Source organism: Macaca nemestrina, chromosome 8 (genome assembly GCF_043159975.1).
Source record: "Macaca nemestrina isolate mMacNem1 chromosome 8, mMacNem.hap1, whole genome shotgun sequence".
Classification (NCBI taxonomy): Eukaryota; Metazoa; Chordata; class Mammalia; order Primates; family Cercopithecidae; genus Macaca; species Macaca nemestrina.
Window position 1 is genome coordinate 93,591,704 of NC_092132.1, and position 20,647 is coordinate 93,612,350.

General features: G+C 40.6%; 1 protein-coding gene across 5 annotated transcripts in view; it reads left to right on the plus strand.

The window, feature by feature from the left end:
* Positions 1-551: 551 nt before the first annotated feature.
* LOC105495658 (peroxidasin like) overlaps positions 552-20,647 on the plus strand; it is a 507,670-nt gene continuing 487,574 nt past the window's right edge. The window contains exon 1 of one of the 5 annotated variants that reach the window (XR_011607033.1): positions 552-3,836. Coding sequence is in view for 4 of the 5 variants with exons in the window: in XM_071068254.1 (XP_070924355.1) it covers positions 3,673-3,836 (164 nt within the window). In the remaining variant the exon portion in view is untranslated. The remainder of the gene's footprint in view (positions 3,837-20,647) is intronic. The other 4 variants (XM_071068254.1, XM_071068255.1, XM_071068250.1 and 1 more) reach the window with 4 other exon arrangements.

A 20,647-nucleotide genomic window follows, 5' to 3' on the forward strand; every position in this document is an offset into this window, starting at 1 on the left:
ATACTGTGAAGAATGATGGTGGAGCCTTATTTCTTATTTTACTGCCTTTGTATCTTTATTTTTAAGTAAATAGCTTGGTGTGTTTATTTCTGTCTGCTTTAAAAATTTTACTTGACATTGTTAATATTCTTGTCTTGGCACAGTTAATTTTCTGTAGTTTGATATAATGTGCCTGGGTATGAATATCTTTTCATTTATTCTGCCTATTCTTGTAGCTGTGTGGGTTCGTCTCTTTCATCAGTTCTAGAAATTCTTGGCCATGTTTTTTCTTTTTCTTTTTTTTTTTTTTTTGAGACGGAGTCTCGCTCTGTCGCCCAGGCTGGAGTGCAGTGGCGCGATCTCGGCTCACTGCAAGCTCCGCCTCCCGGGTTCACGCCATTCTCCTGCCTCAGCCTCCCGAGTAGCTGGGACTACAGGCGCCCACAACCGCGCCCGGCTAATTTTTTTTGTATTTTTAGTAGAGACGGGGTTTCACCGTGGTCTCGATCTCCTGACCTTGTGATCCGCCCGCCTCGGCCTCCCAAAGTGCTGGGATTACAGGCGTGAGCCACCGCGCCCGGCGGCCATGTTTTTTCTTACAAATATCATCTCAACTTTATATTTCTCAGCATTGAAATCTAGATTTCCTTAGATAGTATCTTCCTATCACGAATATTCTCTTTAGTTGCTTTAAATCTGCTGTTAAGCCCTTACATTGAGTTCTAATATTTGTTATATTTAAATTTGTAGTTCTATATTTTCAAGTCTGCCTAGTTGTTTTATAGTCTTCTACTCTTTATTATGTTCAATTCTGTAAACATACTGCCTAATTCTATTCTATGTTGGATTCCAGTATCTGAACGCTCAAAGTGGGCTCATGCTCATAAGGTTTGATGGCTAGCTTTCATAACACTGTTTGTTTCTTTTGTATTTTGTGGGTTTTGACTGAGCTTGTATTGTAAACTGTGGGAATTATTATAGGCCCCAGGTTGTTTTTGCCAGGAGCACTGCCAACTTATGACCTTTATAAATGCTCCACTTAAAGTTTTTTTTACCATTCAAGTAGAGTTGCCCGAAAATCCATGTAAAGGCTACCTTGGAGGTACCACGCCTCCAGGAAGATTTGTTTGCTGCCTCCCCATAGCAAACTTTGAAATAGGTCATTTTCCTTGTGTCTTCTGGTTTGTGTAGTGAGTGGGTGGAAGTGGAGGCAGGGGGCAGAATTATTTCTAGTTCATCCTTAAGATGTGGCTGTGGCTTTATGCAGGAGATGTTTGAAATAAGACTCTCTCCTAAGAAAGGACTTTTCTTTTTCCTGTATCCCTGCTACTCCAGTTCCTGCAGTTCCTTTTCACATGGTTGGGCAGACAGTCTCAAGCTGCACCGACCTTCATTGTTTACCCACTTGACTGGCTACTCATGTCCACTTCATTTTTTGGATTCTTGTATACATCTTACTGATTTCCTCAGTAATAGCACATTGATGCATTTATACAATTTTAAAAGTATTTTAATAAATCTAGCACATTTAATCGTTTTCAGCTGGAAAGTTGTCCTAAGTCATTGTCCAGAAGGACTTGTGATCATGAGCAGGGTCATGCCTTGCAGTTCTTAGTCCTGTACTCACAGTTGGTAATCAGTAGATTTTTTTTTTTTTTTTCATTCAACATAAGTTTAGATTTCTAAAGTGGAAAGTTTTTTGTATTTTTTTTTTTCCAGTAAAAAAGAAATGCATTATGGGCTGGGTTCGGTGGCTCACGCTTGTAATCTCAGCACTTTGGGAGGCCAAGGCGGGCAGATCACAAGGTCAGGAGATTGAGACCATCCTGGTCAACATGGTGAAACCCCGTCTCTACTAAAATACAAAAAATTAACCAGGTGTGGTGGCGGGCGCCTGTAATCCCAGCTACTCAGGAGACTGAGGCAGGAGAATCACTTGAATCTGGGAAGCAGAGGTTGCGGTGAGCTGAGATCGCGCCATTGCACTCTAGCCTGGCAACAGAGTGAGACTCCATCTCAAAAAACAAGAAAACACTATGAATGCAAGATTTTTTAAAAATAATTTGAACTGACAACAAAGCACAAAAACTTGCAGGATTTCTTTCCTTCGACCTAATTCGTATACACCCTTAGCTCAATGACTTTTAGAACTGCATGTCTTGCCTTTATTTCCCTCCCAAACTTACATATTTCTGAGCCCCTACCCTTTTTAAGTCTGCTTTATGAATGCAAGATATTTTTATATTTTATATTGTTTATTTTTTTTGTTTATTTTTTATATTTTGAATTGCAAACAAGGCACAAACCTGCAGGTCTTGTCTATGTCCTCCAAATCACAGGCACTGCCAAGAACATAGTGATTGTTGGGGGGGATTTAAAGGAATAAATTTCCTTTATTGGCTTTATTGGTATACTTGGACAATAAAAGTCACGTGAACAATGTCAAACGTAAAGTTTAAATCATTTTTGTTCATGGAGATTAGTTTTTTTAGCTCTTTTTACATCTTAATCTCCCCAGAATCACATATTTAGATGTGAACATTTTGCCAAAAGAGGGCAGTATTCGCCTACAGTAGAATGTAAAGGGACTGAAAAATTTCTGCAGAGAGAAGGATGAACTTATTTTGCTCCTGACATTGGTCTACTAGTCTGATCATCTGGGATTGACCATGCAAGTTTTAATTTGTTTTCTCTTACTTTTATGTATTTAAAACATTTTTGTTTGAAAATGTTAGTCTTTAAAGATAAAGCCAAAAATCTGTTTTAAAATACCTTCTTACAGAATGACCAAAAAGTAGATGTTTCCATATTTATTAAGTTTTCACACACATCCGCAACGAGGGGCTGCTCACTTCAGGGAAACATGACCAGTTCAAACTGCTGATGAAAAGTCTGCAGCCAGCAGGGCCACTGCTGCCAGCGTGTCCTGAGGGAGCTCACACCTGTTTGACTTGACATATACACACTTAGGTTTGTCCATCAGTTGTCTCCTCTTCAAGGAGGTATGTGAGTTCGTGGTTTTAAGCATATAAATTTAAATGTTAAATATTAAAAGAAGAAATCAGAAGTAGCCCGTTTGAGTCTTACATGAGTGAAATGTGTTGAGTTTCAGAAGCAGAATATATTGAAGGAAATGAAACCATTTTTTTTTTTTTTTAAAAGAGCATAGTTTGGAATAAGGAAAGAATATGTGCACTTAGATGAACGGATTAGAACTCTGCCTGCCCTTTAGGGTTTGGTAATGTTACCAGATAAAAAAGAAGAAAAGCTGTTCTGCATTGTTTGAATACATTATTAATCAACTGGGGCTTCAAAAGGACAGCTAGGGGCCAAGAGACTGGGGTTTTCATCAAATGTGCAGTGGAAGCAACTTTGGGAAAGTTTGTTTTCATTATGCTGCCTAAAACACGTGGTGTTTTAGAAAGAGGCTTTTGCATTGACAAGCTTCTCAGTCCTCGCCTCTGGGAGTCTAGTGCCTCCTAGAGCCCCTTGTGTCCTCAGCCCTGTAATGTGATATCCCTCCTCCTGGATTGGTCAGAGGGGTGTCCTTTCCCTGGGAGCCGCTTTCCACCACTGCTCCCAAACTTGGCTCAGCCCAACAGCCACCATCACCACCACAGCGGTTGCTGCTGCAGCTGCAGCTGCTGCTGTCCCTCCGGCTGCTGCTTCGCGTGGCCAGCAGTGAATGGAGCGATGGAGCCCAGACTGTTCTGCTGGACCACTCTCTTTCTCCTGGCCGGATGGTGCCTGCCAGGGTTGCCTTGCCCCAGCCGGTGCCTTTGCTTTAAGAGCACTGTCCGCTGCATGCACTTGATGCTGGACCACATTCCTCAGATACCACAGCAGACCACAGTTCTGTAAGTTCACACAAATTCCCCGGAAACCCTCCGCAATGCTTCATTGCTTCTCTGCTAGGACCTGTGTCCTTTTAATTTACGATTCCTAATGCTCTCCCTGCTTGTATACTTAGAAGAGGCTTCTCACTTTTCAGTTTCATGGTTCTGCTCTGTTAGACTAGAAAAATGTGAGCAATGCTGAGTTGACATAAATATATTTGTTTTGGATTCAGTTCTCTTCCAGCATCTTCCAGAACTTACCATTGAGAATTTTCATCTTCAATCTTCCTTCAGTAATTTTCCTGCATACGTTCTCAATTTGTTTCTTTTCATCCTCTGCTCCCAAATCTTTGGGCCTCTTAATTGGTCAGTACATGTCAGCCCCATTTGGAAGGAACTAATTTAACTTTAGAGTGTGGTTTCAATTGATTATATGCTGACAAATTGTTAGGCTTTGTACTGTGTGTACCTCCTGGGAGGGTGAAGTCCTGAGCCCTCAGCACTTGAAGCACTGTCTGTCCCCAGAACAGACCCTCAAATGGTCCAGTTGAGTTCTTGAATGCTTAAAAGCCTTGTGGAGCAACCGCTTAGACTAATCGGCATCTAGGAGGCATTACAGGATAGCAGGGCAAACCAGAATTTGGGAGTCAAACAGGTCTGAGTTCAAATACTGTCTTCTCATCTTTAATATTAAGGTAATAAACTCAAACATTTTAATTTATTTAGATTAATTCATAATTAGATAATTAGAAGGGTAAATCACCACAAAAGAAGAAAAGGATCTGTTTCTAGGGTTTATTTAAAAAAAAAAAAAAGACAACAAATTCAAAAATTTAAGGAAAAAAAAACAGAAGAAAAGGAAAAATGCTGAAAGATGCAGCCTAAAGAGGTTACCTGCTCTATAATAAATGTTTTGTGGGTTGTCTCATGTTCATGGAAGACAAAACTGCTTGTGGTATTTCAAGTCCATTCTTGGGCAGAGGGAAATAGCTTAAAATTTCTGGAATTCTGAGATATAAATGTTTAAGAGGATCATTGCCACACATTTGTCAGTCATAATCACAAAATGAGGACTTGGTAATAAAAAGTCCAATTTGATGGTATTTACATAGAAAATGACATTATCCATAGATTTTCATTTCTGTAAAGCATTTCATTAATTTTATATGCATGCACATAGCAAAATAAGTCTTACTGTAATAACTAAAAAGATTCTTGAACTTGGGAGCACTGCTTATTGCTAAGTGGACAACACAGTTCTGCAGGTGCCTTCAGACTGAGAACCAGCCATTTGTCCTTTTGTAATGACAGTTTTTTGGTAGATAGCAGCAAAGCCTAAGAGAAGGGGCTGCTTGGCTAATCAAGTGTCTTGGAGCTACCTGAGGTACAACTCGACCTAAATTTTGTTTCCTAAGTGTTTCAAAGAAGAGATTAGCACCCATTAGACACACACTTCAAAATGTAATGAGCAGAATTGAAATGATGTTGTCAGTATTGTCATGCAGAGTCTTCCACTGTGTTTATAAATAAAGCTTAATGGTGGATTCTCAGGCCCTTGGCCAGATCCCTGTCTGGGAGTCTCATGCCACCACTTACAAAATGTGTTGCCTTGGACAAAATCTCAACTTCTTGGTGTCTCAGTTTCCTAATCTTAAATGGAGATGCTAATAGTGTTTGATATGGTTTGGATCTGTGTCCCCACCCAAATCTCATGTTGAATTGTAACTCCCAATGTTGGAGGTGGGGCCTGGTGGGAGGTGATTGGGTCGTGGGGGCAGATTCTCATGGTTTAACACCACCTCCCTTGGTGTTGTCGTGGTGAGAGTGAAGTAATCACAAGATCTGGTTGCTTAAAAGTATGTAACTCTTCTTGCCTCTGTCTTCCTCTTGCTCCGGCCATGTGAAGTTCTTGCTCCCCCTTTGCCGTCTGCCATGATTGTAAGTTTCCTGAGGCGTCCCCAGAAGCCCAGCAAAAGTTGCTATACTTCCTGTACAGCTTTTCGAACCATGAGCCAATTAAACCTCTTTTCTTCATAAATTACCCAGTTTCAGGTATTTCTTTATCACAGGGTGTGAGAACAGACTAATGCAGTGTTCACCTTGTTGGTTATTTTGAAGATTTAATGAATTGATGCATTTTAAGTACCTAGGAAATTGTCTGGCTCTAGTAAACACTATGGAAGTTTTCGCTATTAGTATCATGTTTGCAATTCAGGACAGGAATTACTAACTTAAATATCTCTGGGAACCTGCCAGTAAATAATTTGAGGGAAGTGGGGTAGATGAAAGACAGACTACTGTGTGATGAATAGCAACTAGCCTGAAGCTTGGAGTATCGGGATGGTAATGAAGGCAGAGGCAGCTCTTGCTAATGGGGCAACCAGTTACTTAGCTAATTGATGGACTTTGGAGATTTGGGCCATAGTTTCAAGAAAATATAGAAGCCAAAAGTGACATTCCCTAGCTTTTCAATATTAGCAGCTAATTACATTTTTAGAAATGGAAAGGCAAAAATACACAAGCCCAACCATGCGTATTTGTAGGCTGCTTTTTGCCCAGGACCTTCAGTGTGTGACTTCTACTAGAGAAATGGTATAAAAGCTGAGAAGTATGTGTAAAACCTGTAAAAATTGGTCCTCTACTCCTGTGGGGCTAAAAATCCTTGATGTAGGGTTGCATTTTATGTCAGCAATATCATGAAAGGTGACAATAACAATTATGAAAAAGAAAAAAACAATTAAGTTTTGAAAACTAAGGCAAATGGAAGCTGGGTGAATTTCTTACCAGCAGTAGAACCAGTAGTTTTTGTTAAACCACCCTTATGTATGTTTATTGTCACTGTAACATGGAAATGATATAAATAATATATTTAGCTCTGCAAATGGCCAACATGCTTAGTAAATGCTAATTAGTAGTATTGTTAAAATTAGTAGTATTGTTAAAATGGATTTTTTCCATTTTTACATGTTTCAAAATTTTAACCTGAATGCAGAAAATATTTTCCTAAATCATAGATAAGAAAACTGTATTATTTTAAAGACTGGTTACAGTTGATCAGGGTTTTAAGTTTAGAAAAATGCAAAACTGCCCCTCCAAATTTTAATTTCATTCCTACTATAAAGATATCATTGTGTTTCTAAACTAATAGCATTTACCAAAAACCCTGTTGCCATTGAGAAAATTTCACTCTTCATGCTGTGGATTTTAGTAAAACAAATCTTTCAGAATTAGAATTTGCAAACAAAAAAATATCCAGTAACGAACACAGCATCTTTAGGGAGCCTGTTCAGTAATCAGAAGCAGTGTATGGTGAGTGTGATTTGACTCTATCCTATGCCAGGATCATTAGGTTGCACTTTCCTAATTTGCTTAGTTACTGGTTAAAAAATGGACTCAGTAACTGCAAATTGAACATGCTCTAAAAACCACCTTGATTATATTAGAATACGTTTTAAGCTTAGGGCTGTTTTAATGATTGAGGATTTTCCTGAAAGTCATAAATACAAAAGTATTTACAATGTGAAATTCTAAGCATTTAATTTAAAGGCATTTTATTTATGTGGAAAGCTTTCTTTGCTGTCCAAATAATACAAAACTCGAGGAATAAGTTGGCGGTGGGGAATTGGAAAATGTCTTAAGCTCAGTCATGAAAAAGTGTGTCCAGCTGATAAAAATTTCACCTTGTTCAAGAAGAAAATAGAATTCCTTCAGCTCTTTCCAATTTCCATTCATTATATATATATATACACACACTTTAATATATATAAATGAAAAATGATGTGTTATGGAATAATAGGGAGCAGCCGCAATCTGAGGCAGCAAACACATATATATATAATTTTATAATTTAAATTATATATAAAGTTTTATAAGTTATATATAAAATTTTATAATTTAAATTATATATATATAAAATACAACTTAATAGGAGTTACTTTTACCTTTGTTACAACATTTTTTGTAGCTCGTTTGTAACTGACATAACTTGCTGGCTTTGAATGATCACTTGGCAGTAATGAACAGGCCTGAACTCCTTGGACCTTCACCCACCTGGCATTGTTGAGGGGAAGCACAATGGGACCCAGATGAACTGTGTCAACATTCAGACTTCCCCCAGTGGTTGACTTGTTGGGGAGAGAAATGAAACTGAAAGTGGCTGTCATTGACCTCCTGACTCAGGCCAGTGTGATCCTGTGGAGAGGGGCTGGAAGAGGCTGTTCTGGAAGGAAGGGCAGGTGAGTGTGGATGGGGCCCAAGCAGGAGAATGGACGCAGGGACAATGTGGAGGGGACAGCTTGAGGAGGTAGAGGAGTAAAGGCCAGCACCACTGGCCGAGGTGTAATGTACCCTAGAGACTTGGGAGTCATCCTTCAAGAAATCTGCATGTTGTGCATAGGTACCCTAGAACTTAAAGTATTAAAAAAAAAAGAAAAAAGAAAAGAAAAACAAATGGACAGACAAATTGCTTTAGAAGGTCAATGGAGCCAGGATATCCTACAACAGCCTGTACTTAGATGGCATATGCTGATTAAATTATTAGAACAGTGTTCCCTACACTAAGCACTGCCTTTCAACCCTACTGTAGATTCTATAAATGAAATGAAGAGATGTGTTATGGAATAATAGCTTTGTGGAGAGTAGCCACAACCTGAGGCAGCAAAGCTGTGGTCCCTGTGCTAGTTGGAGAGCTACTACACATGGGAAAAGTTGAATGACAGTACAAGTCTGGTGTTAGAAGGACCAATTCTGCTTCTGTATTCATGGAGTGAAAAGGGTTGGTGAATGTCCTCGTTTGTCAACTAGATGGGCAACAAAGACAGAGAAATGAGTGAAAAAGAGGAGAAAAAAATTGAATCATTGAGAGTGTGAAACCAAAATAAATCCTGGGGCCCCCAAAATCACTAAGCTAAAGGGAAAAGTCAAGCTGGGAACTGCTTAGGACCAACCTGCCTCCCATTCTACTCAAAGTCACCCCTCTTCTCACTGAGATAAATCTGTATCCGATTGCCTCCTTTGGAGAGGCTAATCAGAAACTCAAAAGAATGCAATCATTTGTTTCTTATCTACCTATGACCTGGAAGCCACCTCCCCACTTCAAGTTGTTCTCCTTTGCTTCAAGTTGTCCCACCTTTCCAGACCAAATCAATATTCATCTTACATAAACTGATTGATGTCTCGTGTCTCCCTAAAATGTATAAAACCGAACTGTGCTCTATCATGTCATCAGGACCTCCTGAGGCTGTCCATGGGAGTGTGTCCTCAACCTTGGCAAAATAAACTTTCTAAATTAACTGAGACCTGTCTTGGATATTTGGGGTTCATACATTGTTAAATTTTGTTGTGTTTTACCTGGGCATTCTGGTAGAATGGGTAGGGGCTCAGAAATATGTAAGCTCAGGAGGGAAACGGAGGCAAGACACGCAGTCTTGAGTCCTTATCTCTACTGCGTAAGACAGACTCCCAGAGCAGCTGTTTATAGACCTCCCTCCAGGAATGCAATTCTTTTCCTAGGGTCTTAACATTTAATATTCCTTGCTTGGAGAAGAATTTAATGATATCTCTCCTACTTGCACGTCCATTTATGGGCTCTCTGGAAACAGAAAAATATGGCTGTATTCTGCCCGACCCCGCAGGTAGTCAGACAGTTGGTTGTCTTCCCTTGTTCCCTAAAATCACTGTTGTTCTGTTTGTTTCCAAGATGCACTGATTTCATATGGTTCAAACACCCATGTTTTACAATCAGATTTCATATTGTTCAAACACACATGTTCTACAATCAATTTGTACAATAGTGGTCCTGAGGTGACGAACATCCTCAGCTTATGAAGATAACAGGATTAAGAGATTAAAGTAAGACAGGCGGAAGAAATTATAAGAGTATTATTTTTGGGAACTGATAAATGTCCATGAAATCTTCACAATTTATGTTCAGAGATTGCAGTAAAGACAGGCATAAGAAATTATAAAAGTATTAATTTTGGGAACTGATATGTGTCCATATTAAAATGACATCTTCACAATTTATGTTCCTCTGCCACAGCTCCAGCTGGTCCCTCTGTTCAGGGTCCCTGACTTCCCACAGCAGTTTTTCCTGCCAGGAATGCATCCATGGCCATTTTCCCCACATTGAGTCTACTCCTGCTTGTTCTGCAGAAGCAGCTCAGAGCTCGCCTCAGGGAAACCTTCCTTTTCCCTATTACTCCCAGGCTGCATGAAACACTTTTCCTGTCTTATCTGAATCAGGGAACATACCATGTGGAATTAGCATTATTAACTTGTCTTTCTGAGAGACTGAGTTCCTTCAGGGCAGAGAACAGAGAAGATAGACAATATAAAATATATTAACATAAAATATTTTACATACCAACATATTTTATGTTGGGATATTAACATAACATATGTTGCATGCAGGAATGAGCCAATTGGCCCAGTGAAACTTGAGGGGTGCTGAAAATATTGCCCATTTGAAAGTTTGACATGGGGCAGGCCCTCCATTCTAAGAGTGCTGTGGACCACTCTGTGTTTAACAGGGAGTTGCCTGGACTGAAACGATTTTAGTTGTAAGCCTCACCTACTATCTCACCTGTGTTGACTACTCTTACAGAAAAGGCTTGTGGCATGTGCCTGTTCAAAGAGGAAAATAGATTCCAAAGGCAAAAGTTTCTAGGGAAAATGAGGTAAGGGAGAAAAGAGAATTAGAAGCTAAATATTCTGACAAGCAGATATGAGAAATATTTGAGTGCTGATGTGATGGTTAATCCTGTAATGCTGTGAGGGGTGGGCGTGGGTAGGGAGAAACGTACAAAGATCTCCATCTCTCTAGTTGGCACCCTTGTTTTAAATCAGATGTAGGTGCACAGTAAAACGGTTTGTTCTTCATACCTAGATCAGAATGCCTCCCTACCTGGAGCCGTTCCCTTCCTGGCTCACCTTGCCCTGTTAGAGAGAGGCTGATTTTGCCATGGTCTATGTTTTGGCCAACTCTAAAGACAAGTATAGTTGAAAAGCTGTTGCAGTGTTTAGAACTTATTTTTAAAATGTTCCAAGTCAGCTAAAAGCAGCCACCAAGTAGGGACTATAACTCTGTTTGCATGGGAATCCTAGATAGCTCTCATGGCACCAGCCCAAGACAACAATCAATTATTATATTTTTAAACTTCCCAATGTTGGTTATAGTAATAATTATTTTATTTACTTATGTCTTACATTTTCTCAGGAATAATATCTTTTTTTTAAGTTTTAATTTAATTTTAAGTTCCAGGATACATGTGCAGGACTTGCAGGTTTGTTACATAAGTAAACGTGTGCTATGGTGATTTGCTGCACCTATCAACCCATCACCTAGGTATTAAACTCCACATACATTAGCTGTTTATCCTGATGCTCTCCCTCTCTGCCCTGCCCCCACAGGGTCCAGTGTATGTTGTTCTCCTCTTTGTGTCCATGTGTTCTCATTGTTCAGCTCCCACTTTTAAGTGAGAGCAAGTGGTGTATGGTTTTCTGTTCCTGTATTAGTTTGCTAAGGATAATGACTTTCAGCTCCATCCATGTCCCTGCAAAGGAAATTGTCTTGTTCCTATTTATGGCTGCATAGTATTCCATGGTGTATGTGTACCACATTTTCTTTATCCAGTCTATCATTGATGGGGATTTGGGTTGATTCCATGTCTTAGCTATTGTGAAGATATATGTGCATGTATCTTTATAATAGAATGATTTATTTTCCTTTGGGCATATGCCCAGTAATGGGATTGCTGGGCCAAATGGTATTTCTGGTTCTAGGTCTTTGAGGAATTGCCACACTGTCTTCCACAATGGTTGAACTAATTTACATTCCCACCAACAGTGTAAAAAGGTTCCTATCCACAGCCTTGCCAGCGTCTGTTGTTTCTTGGCTTCTTTAAACTCTACCACTCTGACTTGCATCAGATGGTATCTTATTGTGGTTTTCATTTGCATTTCTCTAATGATCAGTGATGTTGTATCTTTTTTCATATGTTTGTTGGCTGCATAAATGTCTTCTTTTGAGAAGTGTTTGTTCATGTCCTTTGCCCACGTTTTAATCGGGTTGTTTTGTTTTGTTTTTCCTTGTAAATTTGTTTAAGTTCCTTGCAGATTTTGGGTATTAGGCCTTGTCAGATGAATAGATTGCAAAAATTTTTTCCCATTCTGTATGTTGTCTGTTCACTCTGATGATAGTTTCTCTTGCTTTGCAAAAGCTCTATAGTTTAATTAGATTCCATTAGTCAACTCTTGCTTTAGTTGCAATTGCTTTTGATGTTTTAATCATGAAATCTTTGCCTGTGCCTATGTCCTGAATGGTACTGCCTAGGTTTCCTTCTAGGGTTTTTATGGTTCTGGGTTTTACATTTAAGTCTTTAATCCATCTTGAGTTAATTTTTGCATAAGGTATAACTTTTGTATAATGAGTCCAGTTTCAATTTTCTGCATATGGCTAGCCGGTTTACCCAGCACCTTTTATTAAATAGAGAATCCTTCCCCCATTGCTTGTTTTTGTCAGGTTTGTTGAAGATCAGCTGATTATAGGTGTGGGTCTTATTTCTGAGATCTCTATTCTATTCCATTGGTCTATGTGTCTGTTTTTGTATCAGTATCATGCTGTTTTGGTTACTGTAGCCTTGTTGTATTGTTTGACGTCAGGTAGCATGATGCCTCCAGGTTTGTTCATTTTGCTTAGGATTGTCTTGGTTATACAGGCTCTTTTTTGGTTCCACATGAATTTTAAAGTAGTTTTTTTTCTAACTCTGTGAAGAATGTCAGTGGTAGTTTAATGGGAATAGCATTGAATCTACAAATTACTTTGGGCAGTACAGCCATTTTCATGATATTAATTCTTCCTATCCATGAGCATGGAATGTTTTTCCATTTGTTTGTGTCCTCTCTTATTTCCTAGAGCAGTGGCTTATAGTTCTTTTTGAAGAGGTTCTTCACATCCCTTCTAAGTTTTATTGTTAGGTATTTTATTCTCTTTGTAGCAATTGTGAATGGGAGTTCATTCATGATTTGACTCTCTGCTTGTCTGTTGTTGGTTTATAGGAATGCTTTTGATTTTTGCACATTGACTTTGTATCCTGAGATTTTGTTAAAGTGGCTTATCAGCTTAATAAGCTTTCAGGCTTAAATGATAGGGTTTTCTAGATATAGGATCATGTCATCTGCAAACAGAGACATTTTGACTTCCTCTTTTCCAATTTGAATACCCTTTATTTCTTTTTCTTGACTGATTTCCCTGGCCATAACATCCAATACCATGGTGAATAGGAGTGGTGAGAGAGGACATCCTTGTCTTGTGCCAGTTTTCAAGGGGAATGCTTCCAGCTTTTGCCCATTAAGTATGATATTGGCAGTGGGTTTGTTATAAATGGATCTTTTTATTTTGAGGTATATTCTATCAATACCAAGTTTATTGAGAGTTTTTAACATGAATCAGCATTAAATTTTATTGAAGGCCTTTTCTGTGTCTATTGAGATAGTCATGTGGTTTTTATCTTTAGTTCTGCTTATGTGATGAATTACATTTACTAATTTGCATATGTTGACTAGCCTTGCATCCTGGGGATGACACCAACTTGATCACGGTGGATAAGCTTTTTAATGTGCTGCTGGATTTGGTTTGCCAGTATTTTATTGAGGATTTTTGCATTGATATTCATCAAGGATATTGGCCTGAAGTTTTCTCTTTTTTTTGTATCTGTGCCAGGTTTTGGTATCAGGATGATTCTGGCTTCATAAAATGAGTTAGGTAGAAGTCTCTCCTTTTCAATTGTTTGGAATAGTTTCAGAAGAAATGGTACCAGCTCCTCTTTGTACCTCTGGTAGAATTCAGCTGTAAATTCGTCTGGTCCTGGGCTTTTACTGATTGGTAAGCTAAGTATTTCTGCCTCAATTTCAGAACTTATTATTGGTCTATTCAGGGATTCGACTTCTTTCTGGTTTAGACTTGAGAGGGTGTATGTGTCCAGGAATTTAACCATTTTTTCTAGATTTTCTAGTTTATTTGCATACAGGTGTTTATAGTATTCTCTGACGGTTGTTTGTATTTCTCTGGGGTCAGTGGTGATATCCCCTTTATCATTTTTTATTGTGTCTATTTGATTTTTCTCTTTTCTTCTTTATTAGTTTAGCTAGTGGTCTATTTTATTAATTTTTTTTCAAAAAACCAGCTCATATATGCATTGATTTTTTGAAGGTTTTTTTGTTGTTGTTGTTGTGTGTGTGGTCTCTATCTCCTTCAATTCCACTCTATGATCTTGGTAATTTTTTGTTTTCTGTTAGCTTTGGATTTTGTTTTCTCTTAGTTCTCTGGTTCTTTTAATTGTGATGTTAAGGTGTCAGTTTGAGATCTTTCTAGCTGTGGGGGTTCATTCAGGCTGGTGGGAAAATATTAAAGATAGTTATAGTAATAGCCACAAACCTTCTTGGAAGGCTGAGAGGTTTGCATAGCTTTAGTATGGATTATAGCTGAAGGCAACCTGATCCTCACCTTAAGTAAAAAGCTTAAAGTGAGTACAAAAGGATGTGGGGAGTTTACTTAATAAACTTATTTACTCATGTGGTCTTAAGAACAACCTTTGATCATTTGCGGGTGCATGATGTCTCTCTCTGGGGTCGGGGGTGACCAGGTTAATTACCCACAGGTGTGTTTACTCATGACCTTCGTCAATTAATCTTTACTAAATAAATGTGAGTCTTGCTGGCAAGTCGAGGCCATGGTTGCAAATAGTGGCCCAGACACTCAGCTGAACTGACAAAGCAGAATATCTGTGTGTCAGTGTACTTTATCCATCGCTGGGTCATGGTCTGTGGGACAGACCGTTGCATCTAGCTTTTTGGGCATTTAGTGCTATAAATTTGCCTCTAAACACTGCTTTAGCTGTGTCCCAGAGATTGTGGTGCATTGTCTCTGTGTTCCCATTGGCTTCAAAGAACTTCTTGATTTCTTCCTTAATTTCATTATTTATTCAGGAGTCATTGAGGAGCAGGTTGTTCAATTTCCATGTAGCTGTGTGGTTTTGAGTGAGTTTCTTTATCTTGAGTTCTAATTTGATTGTACTGTATTGTGAGATACTGTTTGTTATGATTTCAGTTATTTTGCGTTTGCTGTGGAGCGTTTTACTTCCAATTATGTAATTGATTTTAGAGTAAGTGCCATGTGGCACCAAGAAGAATGTATATTCTGTTGTTTTCTGGATGGAGAGTTCTATAGATATCTATCATGTCCGCTTGATCCAGAGCTGAGTTCAAGTCCTGAATATCCTGGTTAATTTTCTGTCTTGATGATCTGTCTAATATTGACAGTGTGTTGTTAAAGTCTCCCCCTATTATTTTGTGGGAGTCTAAGCCCCTTTGTAGGTGTCTAAGGGTTTGTTTTATGAATCAGGGTGGTCCTGTATTTTGTGCATATACATTTAGGATAGTTAACTCTTCTTGTTGAATTGATCCCTCTACCATTATGTAATGCCCTTCCTTGTCTTTTTTGATCTTGGTTAGTGTAAAGTCTGTTTTGTCAGAAAATAGGATGCTTTTTTCGACTTTCCATTTTCTTAGTAAATTTTCCTCCATCCCTTTATTTGAAGCCTATCTGTGTCTGCACAAGATGAGTCTCTTGAATACAGCACACTGATGGGTCTTGACTCAATTCAGCTTGCATTCTGTGTCTTTTAATTGGGACATTTAGTCCATTTACATTTAAGATTAATATTGTTATGTATGAATTTGATCCTGTCATCATGATGTTGGCTGGTTATTTTGCAGACTTGTTGATGTAGTTGCTTCACAGTGTCATTGGTCTTTGTACTTCAGTATGTTTTTGCAGTGGCTGGTAACAGTTTTTCTTTTCCATATTTAGTGCTTCCTTCAGGAGCTCTTGCAAGGCAGGCCTGGTGGTGATGAATTCCCTTGGAATTTGCTTGTCTGAAAAGGATTTTATTTCTCCTTTGCTTATGAAGCTTAATTTGGCAGAATGAAATTCTGGGTTGGAAATTCTTTTAAGAATGTTTGATATTGTCCACTAATCTCTTCTGGTTTGCATTGGGTAAGAATGCTCAGCATTCTTTAGCTCAGCAAAGTTCATTATTACCCACTTTCTGAAGCCTACTTCTGTTAATTCATCCATCTCAGCCTCTGCTCAGTTCTGTGCCCTTGCTGGAGAGGTGTTGTGATCATTTGGAGAAGTGGTACTCTGTCTTTTTGAGCTACCAGCATTTTTTTTGTTGATTCTTTCTCATCTTTGTGAGTGATATTATCTAGTTTTGATCTTTGAGGCTGCTGACCTTTGTGGGGTTTTTGTGGGGACTTTTTTGTTGATGCCGTTGTTGTTGTTGTTGCTTTCTGTTTGTTTGCTTGTTTGTTTTTCTTTTAACAGTCAGGCCCCTCTTTCAAAGGTTGCTGTGGTTTGCTGGGGTTCCACTCCAGACCTGGGTCCTTCATGCAAGTGTCATCAGTGGAGGGTACAGAATAGCAAAGATGACTGCCGCTCCTTCCCCTGAGCTGTCTGTCCCAGAGGGGCACCGACCTGATGCCAGTGGGAACACTCCTGTATAAGTCTCTGGCAACCCCTGTTGTGGGGGTTCTCACGCAATCAGGAGACATGGGATCTGGGACCTGCTTAACAAAGCACTCTGGCTGCCCCTTGGTGGATAGGGTGTGCTGTGCTGGGGGACATCCCATTTGTCTAGACTGCCTGGTTCTCAGAGCCCACAGGGGTAAAGACTAAGTCTGCTGATTCATGGAAACCGCAGCTGCCTCTCCCCCAAGGAGCTCAGTCCCAAGGAGATCAGAGTGCTGTCCCTAAACCCCTGGCTGGAATTGCAGAAACTCCTGCATGGAGACCCTGCCCAGTGAGGAAGGCTGGTTCAGGGTCTGGCCTAAAGAGGCAGTCTGGCCACAATCTACCACAGCCATTATCCTGTGCTGTGGGAAATTCCTCCTGGGTCCAAACCATCCAGTCTTCCCAGCACCAGCAGGGGAAAAAATGGCAAACTGGAGCTGCAGTGATGGCTGCCACCCCTCCCCTGGGAGTTCAGTCGTCTTAGGCAGCAGGCAGCTGCAGTGATGATGAACACCTCTCCTTCCAGGAATTTGGTAGTTTTAGGCAGTCTCCAGCTGAGTGGTTGCTGAGAATCTGCACAGCTCTATGCTTGGGACCCAAGGCTCTGGTGGTGTGGGCTCATGAGGATCCCCCAGTCGTATAGATCAGTGGAAAAAGCATGGTTTCCCAGGCAGGGTAGCATGATCACTCATCACCTCCCTTGGCTGGGGGTAGGAGCTCCCCTTGCCCTGTGTGGCTCCCAGGTGGGCTGTCACACTACCCATCTTTTTCTTGCTCTCCGTGGGTCATGCCGACCACCTAGTCAGTCCTAGTGAGAGAACCTCGATACCTCAGTTGCTGGTGGAGGATTCACTCGCCATTTTCATTCTTCTCAGTGGGCGCCTCTGACTGCATCTATTTTTACTTGGCCATCTTGGCCCCTGAGGAAAGATTTCAAGTAGCTGATTGCTCTTAGTTAAGGGAGAAGGTAAAACTCAATGTTTTCCACCTACTTTTTCTAAATCATTTATTTTCTTTTTTTTGTACAATTTCTGATTATATTTTTCTTTTAATATTTGTTTATTTGAACTTTTTGAATGCAAAAGAAGGGAAAAAGATTCTGTAAACAGAAAATAATGTATTTTTTCTAAGTGGGACATCATCAGATTTACAATCTATTGCAGAATCTTACCTGGGCATCTAGGTTCTTGTACTGAGAATAGAGCCTATACAAAAAATCTAACTTTCAAGAACAGCCTCTATAATGATTAAGCATTGAAGGATTTTATATCCACTATTGAATTTTTACTTGCCACTATCTAGTAAAGCAGGACAAGTACTAACCTGAACTGTCTAGAGAGAGTGGGAAGCTAACTCTACTAAGGGGAAGCTGTATGAACACCTGACTTTTAGGGTTGCATGCACCAGCAGGGATAAGTTATGCAAAACTACTTATGTACCCTTCCATACTTTTCTCCGTCCAATGAATTTGACCAAGATGATGGAACTAAGGCAGCAGAAAGTCACCTGGATGACATGGTCACAGCTGCGTTGGGTTGACCCAGTTCCTGGGTGCTCTCTCACTGTTAGAGAATGGCTTTTCATTTCATGACTTTCAGGCTCTGAGCAGTTGTTAAGGGTGCCTTCCTGAATGATTGCAGGTCACCTCTGTGTAGTTTGAAAGGCACTGTCACCCACAGTCCTGGCCAATTTGGACTATACAGTTGTGAATATGATCTGAGTCTCACAGAATAAATCCTATGGAAGTCATGTGACCACATGATCTATTGGTCTTTCTCTGTGTAAGAAGACGACTCTTGGCAAGCTTAGGCTTTGCCTACAATGTATTTCTGGCTCACAGATCTAGTTGAGGGGCAAGAGAGTTCAGTAGTTAGGACCCTGGATCCCAGAGCCTGACTGCCTGCACTTGAATTTCCCCTTCATAGTTTATGAGCTGTGTGTCTTTGGGCAAGTGGCTTCAATCCTTTGGTGTCAGTCTCCTTACCTATAATTTTGTGTTTGTTTACCATGTACCAGGAACTATTCAAATGTTAGCTTCACCTATAAGTACTAGTATTATTGTATCCATTAAAATGCAGAGGTTAAAATGGTAAATTCTAAAAGATTCTGCATCTCTTTTTAAAAAATAAGGCAGGGTACAAAGAAATATATTTACAAAGATTACGAAAATGATCAACTAGTGTCTCTTGAAGCCAAAAAGTTACTTTTGTAGAGAAAGCACTGGAAACACTCACTCTTTGCCTGACTTTACTAAGATTGCAACGTTCCTGAAATGATGATTTAACGTTCAGAAACATTCTTTTTTCCCCCGCAAACTAAAGTTTTTACTGGGTGTGAGAGATACGTGAGATACTGGAGAGTATGTTTAGTAGGCGGGAATCTAATAAATTCGTAGACGGGGTTTTCAGTGCAGAGGCATACTTATTTTCATATAATTGTCGTTGTGCTCATATCTTGCTCTGGTCCCAAACCACCACTGTATTTTAGCAAGCATCTTTGTGTAATAGAGAGGGGGCAATTCTTCCAAGTCGTTACTGAACACAGGAAAAGTTCCTAGTTCTCCAAGCCATGATCGTCAAAGTTCTGCCCAAAGTTTCATACCAATTAAAACCATAGCTTGTAAATTGTAGTATTTTTCCCCATCTCTAGTTTGTATTTATCAGAATTCTGAGATTTGTGCTGTTGGAAAATTATCCCCCTCATCTTTTCCTTGAAAGATATGTGTGGGGAAGGAGACTTAAGGGTTTTATTTGTTTTTGTGCACACACAGCTGTAGGAGCCTGGAGCTTTAGAGTTTTTAAAAATAAAAGGGAATCCCTGGGGAGGTAGAGGGTGGTGGTCTAGAAAAAATCAGAAAACTTTGGAGATCTAGAAAGTTCCTAGAAGCAAGGGAGAAGGAGTAGACTGGGAAAAGCTTTCACTTTTGAGTTAAAATCTCTTGGGTATAGAAGAGGAGTGAAGCCAGCATTAGCTTTGGAGAGGGAGCCCTGGACAGGGACTGCCCTGGCAAAAAAATAGAGGAGACCTGCAAGGAAGGCAGGCCTCCTGGTGGGGCTGTTTACATGGCTGAACAGGCAGGCCTCAGGATTTGGAATTTGAGAATCCCATACACAAATGTTTTAACAGGTTGGGTCCCGCTGCTCTGTGCTTCAGTGGCATGCTGTGTACTTGTTTTCTGACAACTTTAATCAACGTTTGTATTATTTAACGTTTTCCCCATGACATCATAAGCTCCACAAAAGGGATCATTCTGTCTTCATGAGCACTCCATCCCCAGCTCATAACACATGGTGCCGGGAATACAGGATGTGTGCAATAAGCATTTGTTATGTGAAGGCTCTGGCCGCATTAATGATGCACCGGTAGTTTTTTTTTTTTTTTTTTTGCAAGTGTTTCTTTCCTGTGTGCCTGGCGCTTGACTAAAGGCAGGAGGACACAGGCACACAGATCAGTTCTCACGACTCCCCCTGGGAAGCAGGTAGCATCTTTAGGGTTCCATCACTTTACAGATTCATCTTTGCACCTGTTCCTTGCTGGGGCCCAGACAGGCAAGGCCCTGCCCCGCGGAGCTCTCCTTGTAGCAGCAGGGCCTGATGAGATGCTTTTCCCTGGTGCTGGGGATGTGAGACCTGGGGTCGGGGCGGGAGGATTCCCTGGTCTGGATGCATTGAGAGGGTGTTGGCCCTAGGATCTCAACCGCAAGAGGGAGCAGTCTTTCCGAGTTCCGTACTGAGCGCGGCCACACAGGCACACAAGGTGGGGACAGGCCGGGCACGAGAAGGGTGGACCTGTAGAAGCAGACGAGGAGGGGATGTGGGGGCCTACCCACACCGGTCCAGAGGGTGGCTGTGCTCTAAGTGCAGAGGGAGACTTGCGTACCCGCGAGACAGGCGATGTCGTGACCCGAGACCTCGCGGACTGGGGCAAGGAGCGCAGGTGGAGACAGGGCGGCACGGAGACGCCTAGGGCCTGCGGCCTAGCGGGTGGGGCAGCGGAGCGGGGTAGGAACTTTCCCCATGCAGCGCGGGGCTCTCCCTCGCCTAGGAGCCAGCACAAGGGAGCTGCGCCCGCCGACCCTCCGGGAGCTCCACCTAGCCTGCTCATCTGGCTTCCCCGCAGCAGCGGGTTCTAGAAATGGCGGTCATCCAGTTCTTCCTGACATGGGGCGGGTGCTTGGGAACAGTTTGAGTTTAACAGATCATTTAAATGCCGTTTTTAAACTCGGCAACTGAGAACTTACAAGAGGGATTCTTTTTTTTTT